General features: G+C 38.5%; 1 protein-coding gene across 1 annotated transcript in view; it reads right to left on the bottom strand.

The window, feature by feature from the left end:
- The window catches only part of LOC311292519 (uncharacterized protein), a 679,077-nt gene that overhangs the window by 241,431 nt on the left and 413,869 nt on the right, over positions 1 to 23,777 (bottom strand). The window contains exons 12-14 of the mRNA XM_084412231.1: positions 2,579 to 2,752; positions 2,008 to 2,181; positions 1,606 to 1,779 (exon numbers count right to left, since the gene is read on the bottom strand). Of these exons, the coding sequence (XP_084268357.1) occupies positions 1,606 to 1,779; positions 2,008 to 2,181; positions 2,579 to 2,752 (522 nt within the window). The remainder of the gene's footprint in view (positions 1 to 1,605; positions 1,780 to 2,007; positions 2,182 to 2,578; positions 2,753 to 23,777) is intronic.

The raw sequence follows: 23,777 nt of genomic DNA, 5'->3' as shown, positions 1-23,777 counted from the left end.
TTTACAGTCCGGTAAATACAGCAGGTTATAGTAAATTATTTCACAGACCCCCTGGCACTCGAGGACTGAAAGCCTCAGAAGAAAGCCCTGTCGAGGCTCTTCCCCGGTGCGGGTCGTGTCGAGCCATTAGTCTGGGTGTTTGATGAGGAAAAGATTAAATGTAGTAGTTGCAATAAACGCGTTATGAATCTGCACAACTGCAGCAGCGGAGGACTTTTATTCTGCTGAGCGGATCTGAGGAAGAACTGATGACGGGACAGTTTGATCTTCGGCTGACAAATCAGAGGAAAGGAGCGTTTCATTCCCGCCCACGTGTAGAAATTGAATATTCAAGCTGTTCATAAATGTTTCTACCGGAGAACGAAAAGCGAAAAATCAAGCTGAATACTTTTGAAAAAATTAAAACAAAAAAGGAACCGTTTTCTCGTTTTTCTACTTTCAATATTAATTAAAAAAACCAATGAACATTTCCTTTCCTTTCATTTCCTATTTGGACTGGAATAACGAGAAATGAAAAAAGACGGATCGTTTATACGTTTTTTCGTTTAGTTTAATAAACAGAAAATGAGACTCCGGCCTGATTTCTAATTTTTCGTTTGTGGTTTACAAATCGGTTTATGGCTTTGATATTTCGTTCGCACATGTGAGAGATCGCAAGCCATAGGCTACAATATGCTGACATGGAGTTTGGTGTTTTATATATGTATAGCCTATTTAAGAGCACTGCTTTTGGAAGTAGGTCCTTCCTGTGTGTCATTGTCCCATTGAAAAATGCAATGAAAATATTTTATATGATATGGATAAAGTAAAATGTTTTACTGTAGCCTATTATTGTATGGGCAACAAGGATTGGACTTAAAAACAATGATAAACATGACCATGATAACATGTACATAACATTTCCCACTCGCTTTTTAATGAGGTGTGTATGTGTGTGTGTGTGTGTGTGTGTGTGTGTGTGTGACAACAGAAGCTGCTGTGTGCTCTTCCTAATTGAATGCAAGTATTATTTCTATAAACTGAGCTCATAACTCATAGGACTGATTAATAACAAGTGTCATTTTTTTAAACATACGTAATGTAATTCTTGTATGCAAAATGTATTTACATTTGTTATAATTTATATCTGATTTAATTTCTTAATTTCGCTCATGGAGAGCGCGGACAATGTGCCGTGTTTTAGTGGAAGATTGCTGCCATCTACTGGAGATCAAACACATTTAAGATTAAAACACCATCTCTGATGATCATCTTATTGAAGAGCTACAGCAGCATTTAGTTTCCAATAGTCTGTTCTGAAACACAGTCACACTAGTTCTGTGTGCTGGAAGACACAGTTTCTTCTCTTTCATTTTTAACTATTTATTTGAGTCTCTCTTCTTTATTCTCTGTTGAAAAGGCAGATTTCTGCATGAACACAATCAGTACATTGTATCAAATGCTGGAAATTAAACAATTACTAACTAGATAAAAAACACATATAAATGTGAGCAATAGGGAAACCCAGAAGTGCACTGCTATAAACACTGAAACATAAGCCCTGCTGTCTTCAAATAAATAAACTTCAGTCACACTGTAATTGCTGTACAGTATAATGATACTAACTGTAGTTTCTCCAGCTTGAGTTGTGGGTTCATCAGTAGATCACTGAGGTTTTTCACTCCAGAGTCTCCTAGTTTATTCCCTCTCAGGTTCAGCTCTCTCAGGTGTGACGGGTTTGATCTCAGAGCTGAAGTCACATCAGAACAATCTTCATCTGTCATATCACAGGAGATTAAACTACATTAGCAGAGAGAGAAGAAAATAAGACAGAAGAAAAGAAAACTCTTTATTCTGTAAAGTCACATCTTCTTCATAAGCAAATAAAACAGAGGAAGAGAGATCTTCATCTTTATTTCACCAGATCACAAAATACTAAGTTTGCACAAATACAATGTTAAAGTGTTTTAGTTTAAACTGTTGAAGTGATTTTAAGCATTTTGATTCTTGTATGTGAATGTGACTGACCTCAATCTCTCCAGTTTACAGTGTGAATCCTTCAGTACGGCACATAAGTGCTTCACTCCAGAGTTTCCTAGTGTATTCCCGCTCAGGTCCAGCTCTCTCAGGTGTGACGGGTTTGATCTCAGAGCTGAAGTCAGGATGAGACTCTGTTTCTCTGTAATACTGCATCCACTCAGACTGAAGACAGAGAAATAACAATAGTTCACATCTCTGATGATCATCTTCTTGAAGAGCTACAGCAGCATTTAGTTTCCAATAGTCTGTTCTGAAACCCAGTCACACTAGTTCTGTGTGCTGGAAGACACTGTTTCTTCTCTTTCATTATTAACTATTTATTTGACATCTCTCTTCTTTATTCTCTGTTGAAAAGGCAGATTTCTGCATGAACACAATCAGTACATTGTATCAAATGCTGGAAATTAAACAATTATTAACTAGATAAAAACACATAAAAATGAAGAAAAAAAAAACCCAGAAAGTGCACTGCTATAAACACTGAAACATAAGCCCTGCTGTCTTCAAATAAATAAACTTCAGTCACACTGTAATTGCTGTACAGTATAATGATACTAACTGTAGTTTCTCCAGCTTGAGTTGTGGGTTCATCAGTAGATCACTGAGGTTTTTCACTCCAGAGTCTCCTAGTTTATTCCAGCTCAGGTCCAGCTCTCTCAGGTGTGACGGGTTTGATCTCAGAGCTGAAGTCAGGATGAGACTCTGTTTCTCTGTAATTCTGCAATAACTCAGACTGAAGACAGAAAGAGAAAATGACTCAGATCTATGATGATCAACTAACGTGTTCATCTTCATCCAGCAGACTTTTGCTGACAAATAAACAGGGATATCAAGGTAAAGGTCACATGGAGAAAGACCATTTTTAGAAAGAAAATTTAAGAAAATTAAATTGTTCATTTAAATATACTACCAACATTGTAACAATACAAAGGTTGAAAGCGTTGATGTATTTATGGTTACACTTTCATGTCATATAATTTTTAAAGGGTCATGAAACACATTTTTTGATGATGTGACGCGTGACCTTTCCAACGTGATGATGTAATACGTGGCACATCTCAGAGATGGTACAAGACGGCATTTGTGGTTAAAAACTATATATATATAAACCAAAATACAGCGAATAGTCTTCTTGGCGCGCCTACTTTTGAAAGTCAACATTTAGATTATGTGAACAAAGTTAAATGCATTATAAAGGCCTGGGTCACTTTGGAATAAATCACAACGTGTTTCATGATAAAAACCGTGACTTTAGTTTACAGTCCGGTAAATACAGCAGGTTATAGTAAATTATTTCACAGACCCCCTGGCACTCGAGGACTGAAAGCCTCAGAAGAAAGCCCTGTCGAGGCTCTTCCCCGGTGCGGGTCGTGTCGAGCCATTAGTCTGGGTGTTTGATGAGGAAAAGATGAAATGTAGAAGTTGCAATAAACGCGTTATGAATCTGCACAACTGCAGCAGCGGAGGACTTTTATTCTGCTGAGCGGATCTGAGGAAGAACTGATGACGGGACAGTCTGATCTTCGGCTGACAAATCAGAAGAAAGGAGCGTTTCATTCCCGCCCACGTGTAGAAATCGAATATTCAAGCTGTTCATAAATGTTTCTACCGGAGAACGAAAAGCGAAAAATCAAGCTGAATACTTTTGAAAAAATTAAAACAAAAAAGGAACCGTTTTCTCGTTTTTCTACTTTCAATATTAAATAAAAAAACGAATGATCATTTCCTTTCATTTCATTTCCTATTTGGACTGGAATAACGAGAAATGAAAAAAGACGGATCGTTTATACGTTTTTTCGTTTAGTTTAATAAACAGAAAATGAGATTCCGGCCTGATTTCTAATTTTTCGTTTGTGGTTTACAAATCGGTTTATGGCTTTGATATTTCGTTCGCACATGTGAGAGATCGCAAGCCATAGGCTACAATATGCTGACATGGAGTTTGGTGTTTTATATATGTATAGCCTATTTAAGAGCACTGATTTGGGAAGTAGGTCCTTCCTGTGTGTCATTGTCCCATTGAAAAATGCAATGAAAATATTTTATATGATATGGATAAAGTAAAATGTTTTACTGTAGCCTATTATTGTATGGGCAACAAGGATTGGACTTAAAAACAATGATAAACATGACCATGATAACATGTACATAACATTTCCCACTCGCCTTTTAATGAGGTGTGTGTGTGTGTGTGTGTGTGTGTGTGTGTGTGTGTGTGACAACAGAAGCTGGTGTGTGCTCTTCCTAATTGAATGCAAGTATTATTTCTACAAACTGAGCTCATAACTCATAGGACTGATTAATAACAAGTGTAATTTTTTTAAACATACGTAATGTAATTCTTGTATGCAAAATGTATTTACATTTGTTATAATTTATATCTGATTTAATTTCTTAATTTCGCTCATGGAGAGCGCGGACAATGTGCCGTGTTTTAGTGGAAGATTGCTGCCATCTACTGGAGAGCAAACACATTTAAGATTAAAACACCATCTATGATGATCATCTTATTGAAGTGATAACGTGTTGTCGCTCTCAAATCATGTTCAGGTTTGGTTGCATGCATTGTTGTGAAGATAAATAACATTTTGCACATTACATTTTCAATTGTACTGACTGACTCACACATCTGCCTGCAGACACCCAGCTGTGCAGATTCATTTATAGATTTAACAACATTTAACCCAAGCCAGTGGAGACCAATCCAGCTTCTGGAGGACCAGTGTCCTGCAGTTTAGCTCCAGCCTATCCCAACACAGTTCATCAGGTACAAAAGCTGTAACTGGGGTGGTAGCCTTATATATATGTATATATAAACTAATAATAAAAAGGTACTTTTAAAAGGGTAACATCCCAGTGACGTTTTTGTACCATTTTCTTCTGAGAGTGTAGCCTGGATATTTCTAGTAACCCTGAAGACTTGCTCAGCTGGTTCAGGAGTGTTTATTGGGTTGAAGCTGAACTTTGCAGGACATTGACCCTCCAGGATCAGGACACCCCTGACATAGGCCCTTCACATTAACTGAATGTGATTTATCAACACCTAGTACATCTTAAAATATAGAGCTCATGACAAATGAAAACAACATAAAGAAAGTATTTTAGTTGTTAGAAAATACTACCAGAGCTTTGATGGACAAACATTATATGCATAAAGCAGTGGGAATAAATAATACCTTGAAAGAAATGAGCAAATCTCAGAGAAACATCAACCAATTAAGCATGTAACAATAATAACTTAAAAAGTGCTGTCTTATAATTTACAGTATTTAGAGGCTTGGTTTTAAATTGTATCACACATATGATAAACTCTGTTAAATGTAATTTGTAGATTAATGTATTCGGTTAATTACTTAAAGCATCATGATCCAGTGAATTTTGTATTATAGGCCTTAAATTGAAATATGAATAGGAACTGTTAACGTTAAAGGCTAGAATACACTGTAAATTACTGGTTATAAAAAGAAAAATTGTTAATAGTTTACTTTAGATTAGAAATGCAATCCAACTGTTACTCTCCAACCCTGATAATGCTGTCAGGTATTCAGTATCCTACAAGTTCAGCTGATTCAATTATCTTTTTATCTCATTCTATTTGTGTGAACTGAGTCCTCAACACTTACAGTCATGCTGTTACATTTCTATCTATTTTCACAATTATTTATTCAGGTGTCTCACACACACACACACACACACACACACACACACACACACACACACACACACACACACAAAGGTTAGACATGTTATCATGGTCATGTATATTATGTTATTTTTGATGCTCATTCATACAGTAATTATAGCCTAGAGTAAAAAAAAAAAAAAATAGCCTACATTTTAAGTTTAGAGATACTGAACTATTTTAATTTATCGAAGGGACACACAGGACCTACAGTGCAAAAAAAAAATCATAGGCTGCTCTTGAGTCTATAGAAATAATATATAAAACAGCAAACTCCATGTCAGCATATAGTAGCCTATGGCTTGCGATCTCTCAAGTGTCGTACATTAGAAGTGAAGCATCGCAGCAGCACTAATTGTGTTCCAGCAACATATTTCTGCATCAAATGTCAGCGAGTGGTGCAAAAGCTTATTAAAGTGGGATGTGAGTGTGCCGTACGGACTCTTATTCTGGCTGTCCTGAAGACGAAGCGGTTTGACCAATCAGATGAAAGGGCCGTTTCAGCGCCGCCCACATGTGCGAACGAAATATCAAAGCCATAAACCGATTGGTAAACCACAAACGAAAAATTAGAAATCAAGCTGGAATCTCATTTTCCGTTTATTAAAGGTCCCATGACATGAAATTTTCACTTTCTGAGGTTTTTTAACATTAATATGAGTTCCCCTAGCCTGTATATGGTCCCCAAGTTTCTAGAAATTTTAATCGGTGTAAATGGAGCTTTTGCTATCTGTCTCTGCCTTTGAGAAAATGGAAGCTCAATCGGGCTGATCTTGAATCTCCTCCTTATGACGTTATAAGGAGAAATGTTACCTCCCCTTTCTCTGCTTTGCCCGCCCAGAGAATATTTCCCGCCCATGAGAAAAAGAGCTAGGAAGTAGGAAGATTTTAGTTTGTCCACGAGAGATATGGCGTCTGAGCGAGCGAAGCATAATCATTGCTCAATAATTGGATGTACAAATGAACACCGAAGCCTTTTTTAGTTCCTTCATCCAAGCCCCAGAAGAACCAGTTAGTGATGGCAAAATGAGGCTTCCTGAACCACTGAGACCTCGCAGGCCATTGCTTCAGCCAAAGGTTCATTACTCGAAGCTTCATTCAGCATTGCTCACTAGTGACACCTAGCTACTGTGCAAAGAAATAGCAGACAAATTAATTCATTCTGAACCAGTGTCGCGCCCTCCCTCCCTAATTTTATAAAAAATTATTTTTTTTTATAAAAAAATTATATTTTTATAAAAATGCTTTTATAAATAAAAATATTTATTTGTAATGTAAATATATTTATATTTAAATGTATATTTTATAAAAATATTTTTATAAATAAAAAATATTTATTTATTTTGTAGGCCTACTCACTGTTGATGTTTGTAACCTTTCATTTGCAATAATAAAAAGACATGATCAGATATTTGTCCATTACTGTGTAAAATATAAAATATGTATCTTTCTCTGTCTGAATTTACTTGTCCAGAGTCACACACACAGTTCATTAATTATTCATAAATTGTTTGGATAGGGACAGTATGAACAACAACAGTGACACTGTGTTGAGTGCAGTGCTTATGTTAGAGGGAGTGTAATAAAGTAAATTTATTAATTTAACAGATTATATAAAACAGATTAAAGTAAACTGCAACAGAATAGTCCGGAAGGAAGGAAAATAAAAATAGATTTTTTATTGAGAAACAGAATTATTTCAAGTGTGTTGGGGTTTAGACCAGGGGTTCTCAACCTTTTGCAACTCATGGCCCACCAATGAGTGTTTAGAAACATTCTGAGGACCACCTTTCCACATATGATAGTATGAACACAGAATAACAGAAAATTCTAAAAGTACAATGATATACTCTGCTGTTAATCTGTTATGCCACTGTAGCAGAGTCAGCTATATAGATGAAAACTGTCCTTGTATCACTATATGTTGTATCGCTGCAACACGATCACTATAACACAAATGTTATTTCTCGTGCCATTTATACGCCAAAAATGTTTGTTTTTTTGCGTGCATATAATTAGGATTAGTGGTGGGAAGTGCGTGCGCATTACACGCCATACAGTGCGTATCATATGCACGCGAAAAAATGTTGCCGTATAAATTCCACGAGAAATAACATTCGTGGTATAGATACGAAATATTCAACAAAGGTCATTCACCCCAATCTGCATAGCCTATACTGTAAGTGTAATTTATCAAATACAGTAAGTGATATGAACTTGACTGTTTAAAACAATATTAAACAGCCCAGTTTTGTTCAAATGTCTCTGGAGCTTTGATGGTTTTAGCGCCTCATTTGACAACATTTCTCCACATTCAACACCTGAATCCACATTCAACAACATTTCTCCACATGCGCCTTCGGCTTAAGGGGGTCGCACACCGGACGAGAAGCGCAGCGGCACGTCTCTAAAATTCGAACACATTATTTTCTGAGTGTACGCACACCGGCTGCGTCTCTCCGCAGCGCCAGATATGGCTCAAGATTCTGTTCAAAAACCTGTCGCGCCACAGAGCGCCATTTACATAGTTTTATATTAAATTTACTACATTATATTTGTATCAAAGCGTCATTAATGTAGCCTTTATACTGACTTCACCCTGTGCTGCAAGATACATTTAGTTTTATATTCAAATTTACAGAAATCAGCTGCGTGGATGAAAATGACCGGATTTTCAGGTGAGATTCTCAATTAATTCAGTTAATGTACGTCCTGAGGTAAAGTGTTCAGACGGCAGACTCAGCAACGATTGTATTTAATTGTAATTGAAAATTGAATTGCAATCATAACATAGTACAGACATTATCTTAATTTCGTAATGTCCTTAAACATAACAATATTGCTGGCCATAAACTGAGAAAGTGCGCGTGTTCGATACCTCGAGTTGTAGACGCAGCGCTGCGCTTCTCGTCCGTGTGCGACTCCCTCAGTACCTGCCCTTATAAAACCAAATTGAATGTATTCAGCGTCGTATTTTCTCACCACACACTTCGAAGCTTTTCCCTGCACAGGTCTGTCTCCCACATCTGCTTTTCTTTCCAGAAAACGATTAACGATATTACAGTAACGTAATGTTACTGCGTCTGATCGAACAAACGTTCAATCTGACGTGATTGGTGTTGTGATATTTAAACCTAAATTTGCTTTTAGATAATGCATTTTGACTTGACTTGAGTGTTTTTGATCATATAAATTCATAAGAACAATTAGATCATTAGAAAATAACAAGATTTGTAAATTAAAAAATAAATAAAAATAAATTTGGGGGTAGTCTACCACTGGCTACACGGCCCACCAGATGACGCTCCGAGGCCCACCAGAGGGCCGCGACCCACCGGTTGAGAATCACTGGTTTAGACGATTCCTCTTCTTGGACAAAATCTCCCTAGCCTGGGAAAAGATCCTTTCACAAGGAATAGAGGATGTAGGGGAACGTAAAAATGGCAGTGGTACAAATGAGGACACTGATGCTTCTGTTGAGCCCAGACAGGGGAGGATTCCCTCTTTCTTGCTGGCTCCATTACCAGGAAAAAGGAAGAGTCACAAAAAGCAAACAAATCCAAAAGGGCAATCCAAATCAAAAAGCAGTCCAGTCCAGATCCAAAAATCCAGAGCAATCCAAATAAACTTATCTAATGAATATAACAAGACCTACTATAATAATAATATACTATAACTATTCTAACCTGATAATGTAATATACAGCCCTCACATATGACACAATAACGACAATGACAATGATAGTTTTCTAACTCTCTGACACTACTACAACTGCTTCTTCTACTACTCCAGACAACACCCACAAGGAGGCGCGAGTTTCGAATCGCCTTTTATCCGGAAGCGACACTCAGACCGAACCGATGACGTCTCCACACAAACCGAGGCCTCGTTTGTCATTAGTCACGTGATTTTCACGTTAACAACACAAGCCTCGAATCGCGGCTTCATCTGGCACGCCCACTTTTTCTCGACACACGCTCCGACGCCTCGGTTCAAATGTCACATCACTAGAACCAGTGGATTCATTTCATTTTCTCTGGAAATGCGCCGACTCAACTTCCCAAAGTTTAGAGGGTTTTCACCTACGTCACGATTTGGTCAGTTACCCGGATGCGCGGCCATATTGGAGGTACTCGAATGTAAACAACAGCATGGATTGCACTGTTTATGTACTACTGAACACATTGTTACACTAATTTCTGATGTCTAAACCACGGGAACAACACATGGAAGCTGCGAAATCATATAGAGAAGAACTTAAAGCAGGAAAGAGCTCAACATTTTGACAAACTTAAGGTAATATGTGGTAAAGATCTGAACGAGCTAGCTTCTCCAACTAGTCCTTACTTCTATTTCGACATTGGCTACGTTCAGATTGTCAGTCCAAAAAAAAAAAAAGCACATGAAATCCGTTTCAAGCTACATCCATATGTGGTTTAATATCCTATTCAAATCACATATCAGGAAATCCACCAGTCTGAACGCTCTTTCGCGTGGTTTATGTGACTTTCTCACGCCACGTAAAATGTAAACATCAGACGTTGTTATAGGGAACATGCTGAAAGTCACTGCCGAAACAAGGCTGTGTTGTTGCAAAGTGCCGGACAAGCAGAAAATTATTATTTTTGAAAAGTATTTTGAAACCGGCGCGGAAAGAGTTGTGCATACAGTACCAGCCTCCTACAGTTCTGCAGCTCCAGACGCAGTAGTCCAGCGCAGCGGCTACACATCTCCATGTTGTACAATTTAAATAAGAAAACATTTATATTGCAAATGCAAACCCCTCCATCAACGCAACATCATTGCCGTGTTGTCAAAGAGCTGCGTGGACACACAAATCGGACCTGAACAGTTGCAATACAGTGTGGACATCATTTTAGATCATATTCCAATCGGATACAAAGATAATCGGATTGACAGTGTGTATGTACCCATAGTTAACTATTTTACGTCAAAATTTTAGCCATAGTTAACGCTTCATTTACACATGTGGCTGATGCTGTGCCTCTCTCAACCACAAACGCCATCTTTCATCAGTTTTTTGCACTCTTCTCTTTAACTTTCGGCAGTCTATAGAACTAGAAATGTTTTTTCTCGGTGCGACCGATGAGTACAGACCAAAACTTGACCATTTTTCAGAAGCAATAATCAGCCAAATTTGCGAGTCCGTTCAGTTCAATGGCACTGTTTACGTTCAGTGCCTCCAAAATGGCCGACTTCCGGATTGATGACGCGTCGTGAAAACCCTCTTTTGCATGTCTGCGGCAAACATTTCACCGAGGACTGTTTCGTCAACTTGGGTTAGTACAGAGCTGGGCTTTCTGAACGTCTGAAACTAAAGCAGAGCTGTCAACTCTCACGCATTCACCGTGAGACACACGCGATTGACACTTTTCACACCACACAAACATTTGCTCACGCACAGAAGAATCGCGAAGCAAAGAGGACACGGAGACCGACAGACTAGACAGAGCAGGTTACTTTATGATATTAAAAAATCTCAGCTCTCAGGTTCTGTCAATTTTATTACGAAATTCAAACAATAAATACAGTTTTGGCGCATGTAAATGTGACGTGACAGATTCCTAGCGCACATGAATCGATCATCTCTACTAGCTAATAGTAAAACATCACGAACACTGTTGAAAGATACAGTAGGCTACAACTTACCGAAATGTATAGTAAATATTAAATTAAATTACAATAATTGAATTGAAATAATAAAAAAGCGTAGCTTACCAGAAATTGTACCATGTAAACATTGTAACGTGTTGTCACTAAACCTAATAAAATTCAGTTTAGTTACTAAAATGTTAGTAACAATCACAATACACTTATTGTGATGCAATTTTTTTTTAAATATATATATATATATATATTACTTTTAAGATATATGAAATATAAATTACTTAAACAAATAAATATATGTAATATCGTTTTGTCGTTTCATAGATCTAATTTTAAGTATTAATGTTATTCACTAAACATGCTTATCTTCTATCTTCTTACAAGTTGCTCATGTAATATATACAAAGTAATAAATTGAGCACTAATTTGACCTTGTTGTCTCTATACTTTAAACATAGCAAGTCAGTGCAACAGTAGGTTAGCGTTAGCTACGTGATGATAACTGTAAACCATCCGAATAAAGTACCGTATCCAGACATAATATTTTAAACTAACCATTCGGAGACGTCCTGCTGGAGCAATTTCTTCATCTGTTGCTTCTCCATCTGGATCAGATTCGGGATCAAACTGAAACGCTTGAACGACTGCGTGTCTTCATGCCATTGCAATATATCCAACGTAAACATGCATGGTACCGCAAGATGGTCAAGGCCACACCCACCCTCCACCTTGCCCCGCCTTTCTCCTCCTCATTAGCATTTAAAGCTACAGACACCGAAACGGCCCGTCTGAAGGAAGCTCATTCTGGGACTGGCTTGTAGTGGCTATAATTCTGCACCGAGGCTTAATTTTTGGAAAGAGATTTCAGATACAGTACTAGGGACCACTAAGGCCTATATTAAAGCCTACAAAAAGTAGCATGTCATGGGACCTTTAAACTAAACGAAAAAACGTATAAACGATCCGTCTTTTTTAATTTCTCGTTATTCCAGTCCAAATAGGAAATGAAATGATCAGATGATACGCGGACCGTACGGCCCGACAACCGGCTTTCTGGTGCATTACCATCAGCTTCTGCTCCTGACGGTGACATCACGTACCAATCTCAATCCTTGGGCTGACACTTGATGGAAAGATGCACACACTCTTGACACCTGGTTTTCTTATAGTTTTATATAGTTATATGGTTTTATATAGTCATGGTTTTGTTTTTTTGTTGCCAAATTGGTTTGAAACAGTTGTTGAAAAAACAATTGAACTGACAAATTATGCCTGATATCTGTTTGACTGACAGTTTCATTGATCACTGAGATAGCACTGACTTGGAATTAAGTTGCTTCAATAGAAAAAAAATAAAAATAGCTTAGATAGTAAACTTTGCCATATTGACAAAAGTACTTATACAGCTGTGATAAAGTCACATTAGCTGCCACCGCTGGCGAAGCAGCACTGACACACACACCTCATTCATCCACGTCTCGTTCCTCCCTCTCATTGTCGCTATCATAGGAGCGGGTGCACACGCGATGCTGATCGCACATGGACATTCATCCATCTCTCCACTCTCCCTTCCATATCCATTTCCCGGTCATTTCACCCACTTATACTGCACTGTCTTGTCGTTTCGTCCTCGTGTTGTGTGTCTGATTTCGCGCTGTGTTTTCTTCTCCTGCTATAGCATTTGTAACCATAGACATCGCCCTATCGACCGCTACTGCCTACTGGCGCGGTCGAGCCGTGGGGCCGCCATCTTAGACCGGTCACCCGCTCCACTCAGTGTAATCTGAATGGCAGGTGCAATGAGCTGTCAGCGCATTTAATTAATCATACCTCACTAAATACCGAACTGATTTTCACGCGGGTTTTTTTGCTGCAAAGGTCATTCATGTAGCTATGATACAGGACACATGGTTCGGCGTATTTTAATATTCATAGTAGGCTTAACAGTAACATAATATTCAGATATAAGATATAAAGTGGCCAGACGTCCAAAATCAAATATGTGATGTAGGATATAAGGTATTTTATAAATCACACACTATAAATATGATAAAGAAGCAGAAACAGATAGTTGCAGTAAAGTAAGATATTTTAATAAGTTGAGGAAACATGTGTGTATTACATTGCTTCCTGATACCACGTGTCACATACACACACACACACATATACACACACACACATATATATATATATATATATATATATATATATATATATATATAGGCTATATATAGGATATTTGTGTAAAACAGTTATGTCCGGTAGAACAATGTATGAATTAACTTCAGATGATTGGATTGTGTTAGTAATCGGCACTTAAATTACCTAACCTAATGCACTTCTCCCAGTGTCTAGAACGCAACTGAATGCCTTTTCAAGCGTCTCAATAAGTTACTTGAAAAACCACAGGAAACTACTTTTAAACACAAAATTACTTGATTTACAGTGGGTCTATTCGCACCTCTATTAAAACGTTACCTGAGGTAATTTTCCAGGACCTTTTTACAGAAGGTAAAAGTCGCCGTAATCTTTACAGACTTTGTCCGTAATGATTACTGATAGCACATTCGGACGGGACTAAAATAACCGAGAAGCTCTTGTAATTATTACTTTACCCCACCTCTCCATGCCGGGTGAACACCAGCTGGTGCAGTAAACATAGCCTAGCTAACGTTAGCTAGCTACGATTTCAGTACAGTAATATCAAAGATCCTTGCTCCTTCTCAATTATCTGGTAATATTCTATTCACAAAATACAACCAATAGTACGGTAATGTTAAAAGTAATCCCCCGGGCACTATTTGCGATGGTCCGCCGATTAAAACAGGAAAATAGTCCACAGTGCTCTGGCATCTTTAACTGCTGCCACGCAACGAAACTAGGAGTACGACCGGTTTAAGATGGCAGCCGCATTTCTCAGTGCCCAGCGGCCAATAGGGCATCTAGTCTCTATATAATATCTATGTTTGTAACGGCTGCATTACACTCTAGCGCTACAGCGCCATAGCGGTCAAATCGCGATATTGCTGGCCCTTCACATTAGGTCACGTGAGATCAAACGACTACTCGACAACAATATATTTTGTCGACAATTCTTTTATTGTCGACGTTATCGACAATGTCAACTAATCGTTTCAGCCCTAATTGGTTATATTCCTTATATTCAGTGTAAAAGATTCTAAGCCTTAAATGACACCCCCTTTCTGGCTTGTCAAACAGATGGCCATGATGTCTTTTAGATCCAGCAGCTCATGTGTTGTATGTTGTCATTATTAGTAGTAGTATCTTTTAATTATTATCTTTTTTTTTTTTACCAAAAAACTGAATGACCAACAATATCTTAAGCACCACCACCAGTCCTAAGTTCAGTTAAAATGACAAATATGCATTCATGCATGATTATCAAGTTTTAGTTCTAATTTCTAAAGTTATATCATTAAATAATGCGGTACCACTTTACAATACGGGTGCACTAATATGCATTTATTCATGCTTAACTAATGTACAGATAATCATGAGTTAATGAATGACTCATAAATAACTTAACCATTAATTAATGATTACTGCATCAGCAACTAATAAAGATTCTTTATAGTTAATATATTAAGTAATATATGAATTGTTATTAATTAAATGTGTCAATGTATTAATTTCTTAATAACATATTTTATTAACTAAAAGTGTAAATGAATGCGTTAATGACCACAATTGGTCAAAGCAATGTACTTCAACTTCCAGTTGTCTGCTTTAATTAATCATTAACTAATAATTTGCAAATGTATCATTATGTTATGACTTTACTTGTTGAGGCACATGACTATTAACTAATTGTTAAGTAATATGCCATTTATGGGTTTTGAGAGTTTGCACATGCAGTGAATGTAATGTCGGTGAATGTGTGTGAAGGACGGGTGAGTTGGGCTGCACACAAATATCAGCACACCAGAATCTGAACTCCTGACGCTGTTACACTGTGTTTACACTGGACGAGACCAGCTCTACACTGGACATGACAGACCATTGCAAGTCCATTTGTCCTTCGTAACTGTTGTATTACAAATTGATTAAATGTTTAATTTAGGTTCCAATACAATAGTATATAAACTGAGAAAGTTTAGGAGACTGGTTGCTTCCTGCTCATCTACTGTTCGGACGCTCTTGCTTACTGCTCCGCGCTTTGCTCTATATCGCTTTTACATTTTATATCCTATATTTTTATATTTTATTTCCTTTTATCACCTAATTTTATCTTCAGCAAATCAGCACAGTGCTCAGACGACAAAGTTTGGATTACTACAAAAAAAGTAAAGAGAGAAAAAGAGAGAAAATGTCTCTTCTGGTTCAAGAATATACTTGCTGCACTAACTGCCACAGACTTTTACAAAGGATTGCAGTTCTTGAAACAAAGTTACTTACAGGACCACCAAACCAGACAGAGCACACAACAGAGCTTCGTCATGGACACTCTCAGCATATAGCCGGTGAGTCCCATGAAACTAGTGCTCCTCGACAGGTAGAGAAACAAGCCGATCGACTTACTAATCGATGGCACAAACAGTGAGCGAAACCCAAAAGCACTCGAGACATCAGATTGTCTCGAGCCTCACATATTACCGCAGTAGCATCCTCTACCCCACATACAGCTCTGACAAGGATTGCAAACACTGGTCTCCTACCACCGCCTATACATCTTGAGAACAGATTTGAAGTACTAATGAATGTAAATGAGGAATCCTCAAATGTGATGAATGTGATCGAACACAGACTGAATGGGCCAGTAGCTAACACTGATGCTAACTGGCATTTTTGGGAAAAAAAATAAAGAAAGTAATTGCCTACTTTTATTCAGCAAGGATGCATTACATTAATCAAAAGTGACAGTTAAGATAATGTTACAAAAGCTTTCTATGTACTTTCTAAAAGCTTTAAAACATTAATAATAATCAGAAATGTTTTTTGAGCATATTATTCCCTCAGGTAGATTACATGTTTTCTTGCGTGGCTGGATGTTAGACTCATGAACAATAATCACGTTGTTTGCATTCGCCAAAATTGATTAGCCGAAATCAAAACGTGGACAGTGAAAGGAAATTACCGTTAGCGCGAGACGAGTCCGGCTTGAAGCGGAAGCGACCAGACGGCAGAGGATGTTCGCAAATCAAACAATGATTTGTCTCAAAACAGTGATTAAAAAAAGCTGTGATTGGATGATGACAGGTGTCGGTGATCATTCTCAAGTGTCGTGGTCAGCACTGCTGCTGTTGCTGTTGTATCAGTCAGTGGTTTATCAGCTTGTCAAAAAACGGGACACGGGAGGTCACGCACGGGACAAATAAATTAGGCCCAAAATACGGGACGTCCCGCCTAATTCGGGACAGTTGGCAACCTTAGTGACAGTATCATCCTAAACCAGCAACCCTTCGCTCAACACCACCATCTACAGGCCGATGAGTGTACAGTCACTAAATGTGCACATAAATGAATTTATTTTATACCCCCCCATGGATGAAATTCTACGAAACTGTAGCATACCCCCAGAGGATGTCAAGTTAATCATACACATGAAATATGGTGCAGTTCTGAACATCTCAACTGAAGATAGGGGCGATAAAAGCAGAATAATATTGCATTTTCATTTTTTATGGGAGGGGCGCAAATCACAAATGAGTGATTATGGGCTAGGTTGATGTGGGCCCTTAAGAGCAACATACCATAAAAATGTCTTCATCCTCGGTGCCACGGTTCAGGTAGTTATTTAGGAAAAACTGCATTTTTTGGGTTTGGGGGGGCCCAGTGCCCCCGGGGACCAAATAAAATTTTTCCGTAAAAGTCTAGTGGGGCTACATGCCCACCAAATTTCATGTTCCCCGGTGTTTCGGTGTCCCTGGTATCGTTGACGAAAAAATTCAGTAGATGACGAAAAAAAAAAAAAAAAAAAACTTTGACATTCGATTATGGGCTAGGTTGATGTGGGCCCTTAAGACCAACATACCATAAAAATCTCTTCATCCTCGGTGCCACGGTTCAGGTAGTTATTTAGGAAAAACTTCATTTTTTGGGTTTGGGGGCCCACCGCGGGGGGGGAGTGGCCCCCGGGGACCAAATGAAATTTTTCCGTAAAAGTTTCATACTAAAAGTTTCATACTAAAAGTTTCGGTGTCCCTGGTATCGTTGACCGAAACGTGCAGTCTTTTCGATTAAACCGTGTTACTTCACTGCCGCAGCAGAGATGTCTCCCTCCGCTTATCATGGCCGCTACTCTGTGGGATAAAGAATGGGCCTTCAAAAGCATTCTCTTCTATTGCAATAACTCCACTGCAGTCTATTGCATCAACAAATGCAGAACAAGTTCCTCCGAACTAATGCAACTCCTCAGACGGCTAATCTGGTCTTATGCTTGCAATTATTTCATAAATAAAGGAGAACATATAGCAGGATATAAAATCCAAATTGCTCTCTTTCAAATTCTGCCTTTCAGAGATTTAGGAAATTAGCTCCATATACAGGCCCGTCATGCACGCCAGTGCCTCTACGTGGACCTGACATCCGAGTAAATCTTCCTCTCAATCATACCCATTTATCCACAAACTAATTTTTGTCAACAGTGCCCAGCTATTAAGAGCCGACGAATTCCCTCCTTATCAAAAGCATCCAAATATCTAAACCCATCCCTTTAGATTTTCGTCACTCGTAGGGCCCTATTTGAACTATCTAAGCGCATGGCCTAAAGCGTAGGGCGCAAGTTCACTTAGGGCGTGTCCGAATCCACTTTTGTTAGTTTAACGACGGGAACAATGGTCGGCGCGCCAGGCACATGGTCTAAAAGGGTTGTCCCTATTCTCTTAATGAGTAATGGGTGTGTTCTGGGATTTGCGTGCATTAAACCAATCAGAGTCTCATCTCCCATTCCCCTTAAATACCAGTTGCGCTCGCGCCATGGCAGATTCGCTATTTACATGATGGAATTGGATAGTGGAAAGACCAAAGCCGTCTCCAGAGCGCAAACGGAACTGCTCGTGTGCGAGTTAAAAGTGTGCAAGCAGACCATCTACGGCAGAGGTCCTTGATTAGCTGGTTGAGCCTGGTTCAGGTGTTTGATTAGGGTTGGAGCGAAACTCTACAGGACAGTGGGCCTCCAGGAGCAGGGTTGAAGACCTATGATCTACGGAAAAAAAACGGATTCCACCATATCTTTATGTACACAATAATAATCTTTTACATTGTAATCCTTTTCATTTTAATATTTGGCATATTTGTGTGCTGCTGTGCACCCCTGTGTAAACACAGGCAGATATGTAGACATAAGCAGAATGTACACACGTTGTGGACCCGCCTATAGGCGCACACATTACTAACGCGCTCTTTAAATAAAACATAATAATATTGTGCCATTGACTTTCCAGGTTTCAGTTGGTCAATGATGAGTCTATTTCTGTTGCCTCAAAATAGCAACGCGCCAACAATGCGCCCGAACACACCTTGTTTTCAGACCAGCAAGTAAGATAGTACAGTGTTAAGCAAACTGATTATTTCTCCTCTGTTCAGGTAGTCACTAAGAAAACACCACCAGAACAATCAACACTCTATTCATCCTCACATTCTTCTGATTTCTCAGATGCGCAGAATCTACTTGCAGTTCTAAAATTTGATCCGCAGATCCATTTAGTCTTTCTCCAATCTTTAAGTACTATACAGAGACACTATCCACTTTAATTTCAAGCATTGCAAAACGGATCAGTTAATGAGCAACCATTCAATATTGTTAATTTACCCACACCCCTCCAACCTAACAGTCTGTTTCCTTATTTTCAGCTCACAAAAGTTCCAGAATTTTATTTCCTGCTGATCCCCTCTTCGTTGACGACAATAATACTCCCATCTCTTTAAAAAACATTCTTTCAAGATGCTCTCCAGACAGACAATTTCAAACTAATGACACAGACAAGCTCACCAATTACCCATTCAGCAATGTAGCTGCTGCGCACGTGTTCATTAATCAATCAATTCCACCTGCACTCCTCCTTACCTATGCAATTGCAGAATTTATTTTCCCCCTCCACCCTATAGCTCCGTCAGCCTATCTCCGTTCAAGTGCTGCGAGCCCACCTAGCATGGGTTTCCCTTCAGGTTCTCCAGTTAAACTTTCATTTCTGCAGCAGTGCTTTCTCCCCTTATCAAAATATATTTCTCTCATTACCGCAGTAGTGATTTCACCTACTGGTCTAACACCAGCTTTCAGAGTAAACTTCGTTTCTCACTGCCGCAGCAGTGATTTCAGCCACCGCTCTCACGCCAGCTTTCAGGGTACATCCAGGCCCGTCGCCAAGGGGCGGCATTGTGATGACACAAAGTGCCCCCCTAATCATCATGGTCATTCAGTGAATTTACTATTGAGAGCAAATAACCTTAATTCAGTGGATTTGGCCATGATGTCTTCAGCAGTAGGTTATTTAGCTCACAGGAGCACTAATATCGACAATGGTAAGTTTAAATTGTCTCCAGTGTTATGAATCGGAAATCAGTCGGAGCTGCAACAGGCAAGGCTAACCCCTGGCCACGGACTTAATGATGAGGTGGTGACGCGTTCATGTAACCAGTGGGCGACGTCGCTGCCAATTACACACTAAAAAACTGTCACAAAGAACCGGCAAAAGTAATGATTATGAATGTGACAAATATAGCAAGGAGACATTTTAATAGTTTATTAATAAACTAGTGTTTTCTGTGTCAGTGTCGGTTGACGATGCTGACTTGCCATGTTCGCAGTAGTGAACGCGCCTCTAGAGAGAAATGCACATTTCATACGATACGGATTACATAAGCAGAGAGTATAGCCGACTGTTTCTTTTCATTTTGAATTGTTTTGTTTGATTTAAACATTTCAAGCTTTCTATATATATATTTCTCATCATGTCTGTGAGGCAAGTAGCCTATACTACTCTGAGTTGCGATTCATTTATAATACGAGCTCCAGTTCACGGGCAACTCTAGTGATCGCTCTGGCGCTTCCATGTCCTGATGTCGGCTATATTTGCTTTTTATTTTTTAAATCCAGGCAATTTGTTGATGAAACACTGACTAAAATTAAGATACAATTTATACAAAACGAAATTTACTTTAAAGAAAGGTTTTCTACAAAACAAAACTTAATGAAGTGGTCAAAATCATGTCTGACTCACTCAATATGTCTCCCGATATATTGCCCATCTTATGATCCTATCTTACTCATACTGTTCCTTTTTCATATAATCAACATAGATGAAATTTAAAAATAACATTATATATTTAAACATAAATTTGAAACTAGAAACTAGACAACACGTATAGCCTATTAAAGTACAGAGAAATTTAATGTGGGATCGGTATTTGAGCGAACACGTTTTACCAGTGAGCATGTGGGGCAGGGGTGCGATTTTTGAGTAATAATCGAATAATTCCCAGCAATCATCGAATATTATTTTTGCTTGAAATGCCCATCCCTAATAAAGTTAAGAGTTGTGTGATATACAGTCGTAATTGCATGTATAATAGAATTGTGAGATAAACTCGCAAATGAGTGCATTTTTTTTTTTCAGAATTGTGAGATAAAAAGTCGCAATTATCTTTTATTTATTTTTATTCTGTGGTGGAAACAAGCTTCCATATGATTCTGCTTGCTTTTAGAAGGAAAAGCTGTCCGTAAATGCTGGTCTAGGATCAGTTCTCTCCGTAATAAAGAATATTGGCAATCCTCTCGTTATAATAAGCAGTAAGACATTCGTTGTGCATCAGCTTAACTGATAATAATGGAACTTTGTGAAATCGCAATGAAATTGTATAACCGCTTTATTATTATAAAATGAGCGCTCTATGCTAGTTTTCTGCCATGCCAAATCCTGTAAATGGTAAATGTTTTTAAAGGGGAATCGCATATCCTCATGGTGTTGGTTCACCCTCTGCCTATGATTAGAAAATGTATTTTTAAAATTAAAAAAATGTTACATCTTACTTTGTGTTCTGGTGTTGTTATAATATAGAACTAGGTCTATTTCTGTTTTATTAGGCTAAATACAGGATGTTATTGTTTTGGTGAATGTCTGTTCTGGTGATCATAAAAAAGTGTGCCCTCCCCCATGAAAATTAAATGCCCCCCATTCTATATTTTCTGGCGATGGCCCTGAGTACATCTCTTTCATTACCGCAGTAGTGATGTTGGCAACTGGTCTCATGCCAGCTTTCAGAGTAAACTTCATTTATCACTGCCACAACAGTGATTCCAGCCACAGCTCTCACACCAGCTTTCAGAGTACTTTTTTCTCATTACCACAGTAGTGATTTCAGCAACTGGTCTCACACCAGCTTTCAAAGTATTTTTCTCTCATTACCACAGTAGTGATTTCAGCAAGTGGTCTCACACCAGCTTTCAGATTGAACTTTGTTTCTCACTGCCGCAGCAGTGATTTCAGCCACAGCTCCCACACCAGCTTTCATAATAAAAATGTATCTTGCTGCCGCAACAGCAATTTCGCACCAACTTTCAAAGAAAATTATATTTCTAACTGGCACAACAATGATTTCTCACTCCGCTCACAATAACCTCCATTCTTTTCACTGCCGCATCAGTGATTTCTACCCCTGCTCCCCGCAGGAGCCCCTTCGTTTTTTCTTAGCTTCCACAAGAGATTCACCCCATGAGCCACTGTATATTTCTCCATAGTGACTTCAGCGAAATATTCTACTCATCTTTGAGGGGAGAGGGCTTAATGTCTTAAGTCTTTTCTACCTATATTGCCAAACCATTCACGGTTTATTGCCCAGCTTGCTGTCTTAGCAATACTTTTTCGAGCCTCCTCCAAGGACGGCAAGCCAAGTTAGTTTACTATTAATCTTTAAGGCTGAATGGGCAGGCAAACTAGTGAAAAGGTTATCTAGAATTTTTTATGACAAGTGTGCACAAAAACAAAATTGTCCATGTTAATTTTCAAGGTATAACATACTCCAGAATATCAGCACATATACTGACCCATAATGTCTACTTGACCTGTAGCTCGTATCACAACTAAACTGTGTTGACGGTTATCATCATCATGACAGAGCCCATAGCATTTGATCTGATCTTGATGCAACAAATTGTCCAGCTTATTGTATAACTAAAATAATATATTATTTATGAATATTTAGCCTGCATAGAGCTAATTTAGTTAATTATTTCATCCTGTGTCACCTCAGTGTCTTCAGTTGACAGTCTGGATCCTGCAGTAAATCACTGAGCTCCTTCACTCCTGATTGTCCAGGATCATTTCCTGTGAGATCCAGCTCTATCAGGTGTGAAGGGTTTGATCTCAGAGCTGAAGCCAGAGCTTTATAACCTTCTTCTGTCACTCTGCAGTTAGAGAGTCTAGAACAGAGAGAAAAACATTCAGCTGATTAATCAGTTAAACCAGAACAATCGCTCTTCCAGTCGCCTCTACAATAAGGAAGCCCGTCTTTCTGGTGGTCTACGGCACATTCAGTGGTGTTTCACTGGCGTATTGCATGGATAAGTGCAGCGATTACCCACGTGGCGCTTCAGCATAAATAGCAGTTTCCCTATGATATGTTCGCTAGTTTCCAATATTTTTTTCTCCTGCCACAACCCTGAACTATCCCACTGAATGGCCGGGACCCTGTCTCGGCTCCTCAGCATAAACCTGAATGAGTGGATGTGTGCCGCCATCTTATACAGCCGTATGTACGGGGGAGTTGCTGGGCATGCAAATTCCACTGGCCATTTTTCTAGAACTCAGAGGTGATTGGAACTGACCCCATTTGTCAGTCTTTAACATAATGTCTCTGTTTCCTCTATTAGGGAATGAGGCGTACATTAGTAACCAAGAATTTCTCTTGCGCTGTTGTCTCAAGCATCGCTCTGTTAGTCATCGAGCCTCACTCTCGTCATGTGACTCCTGTGGCTCAACTTACCTCAGTATCTCTAATTTACACTTCTTCAGCCCAGTGCAGAGCAGCTTCACTCCTGAATCCTGCAGATTATTATTGTTCATGTTCAGCTCTTTCAGATTGGTGTCCGATCCAAGAACTGCAGCCAGAGCTGAACAGCTTTTGTCTGTTAAGTTACAATCATTTAACCTACAAGGGAAATAAATCACATCACAGAATTAGATGGAGCACATTCAATACTTTTTTTCAAAAAATAAATATTAAATATATTTTCCATTATAATATTTTTACATAAACACTTTTTACATAAACTAAGCATTTAAAATATCAAATTATTGGGAGATACAGTAACAACCGATAATGTATTAGTAATGTATAATGTATGCATAGCCTGTTTTATAAAAATATCAATGTTTTATATTATAACCTTTCAGAATTTCAGAAAGATTTCATCTTTCATTTTGGCAATATAAATAACATATGTACCAAATAGCATTCTTTCCCCCAGTTTGGGTATATGAATAAAATATAT

The sequence above is a fragment of the Rutilus rutilus genome, assembly GCF_951802725.1.
Source record: "Rutilus rutilus genome assembly, chromosome: 6".
Lineage (NCBI taxonomy): Eukaryota > Metazoa > Chordata > Actinopteri > Cypriniformes > Leuciscidae > Rutilus > Rutilus rutilus.
This window is presented reverse-complemented; position numbering and strand designations above follow the sequence as displayed.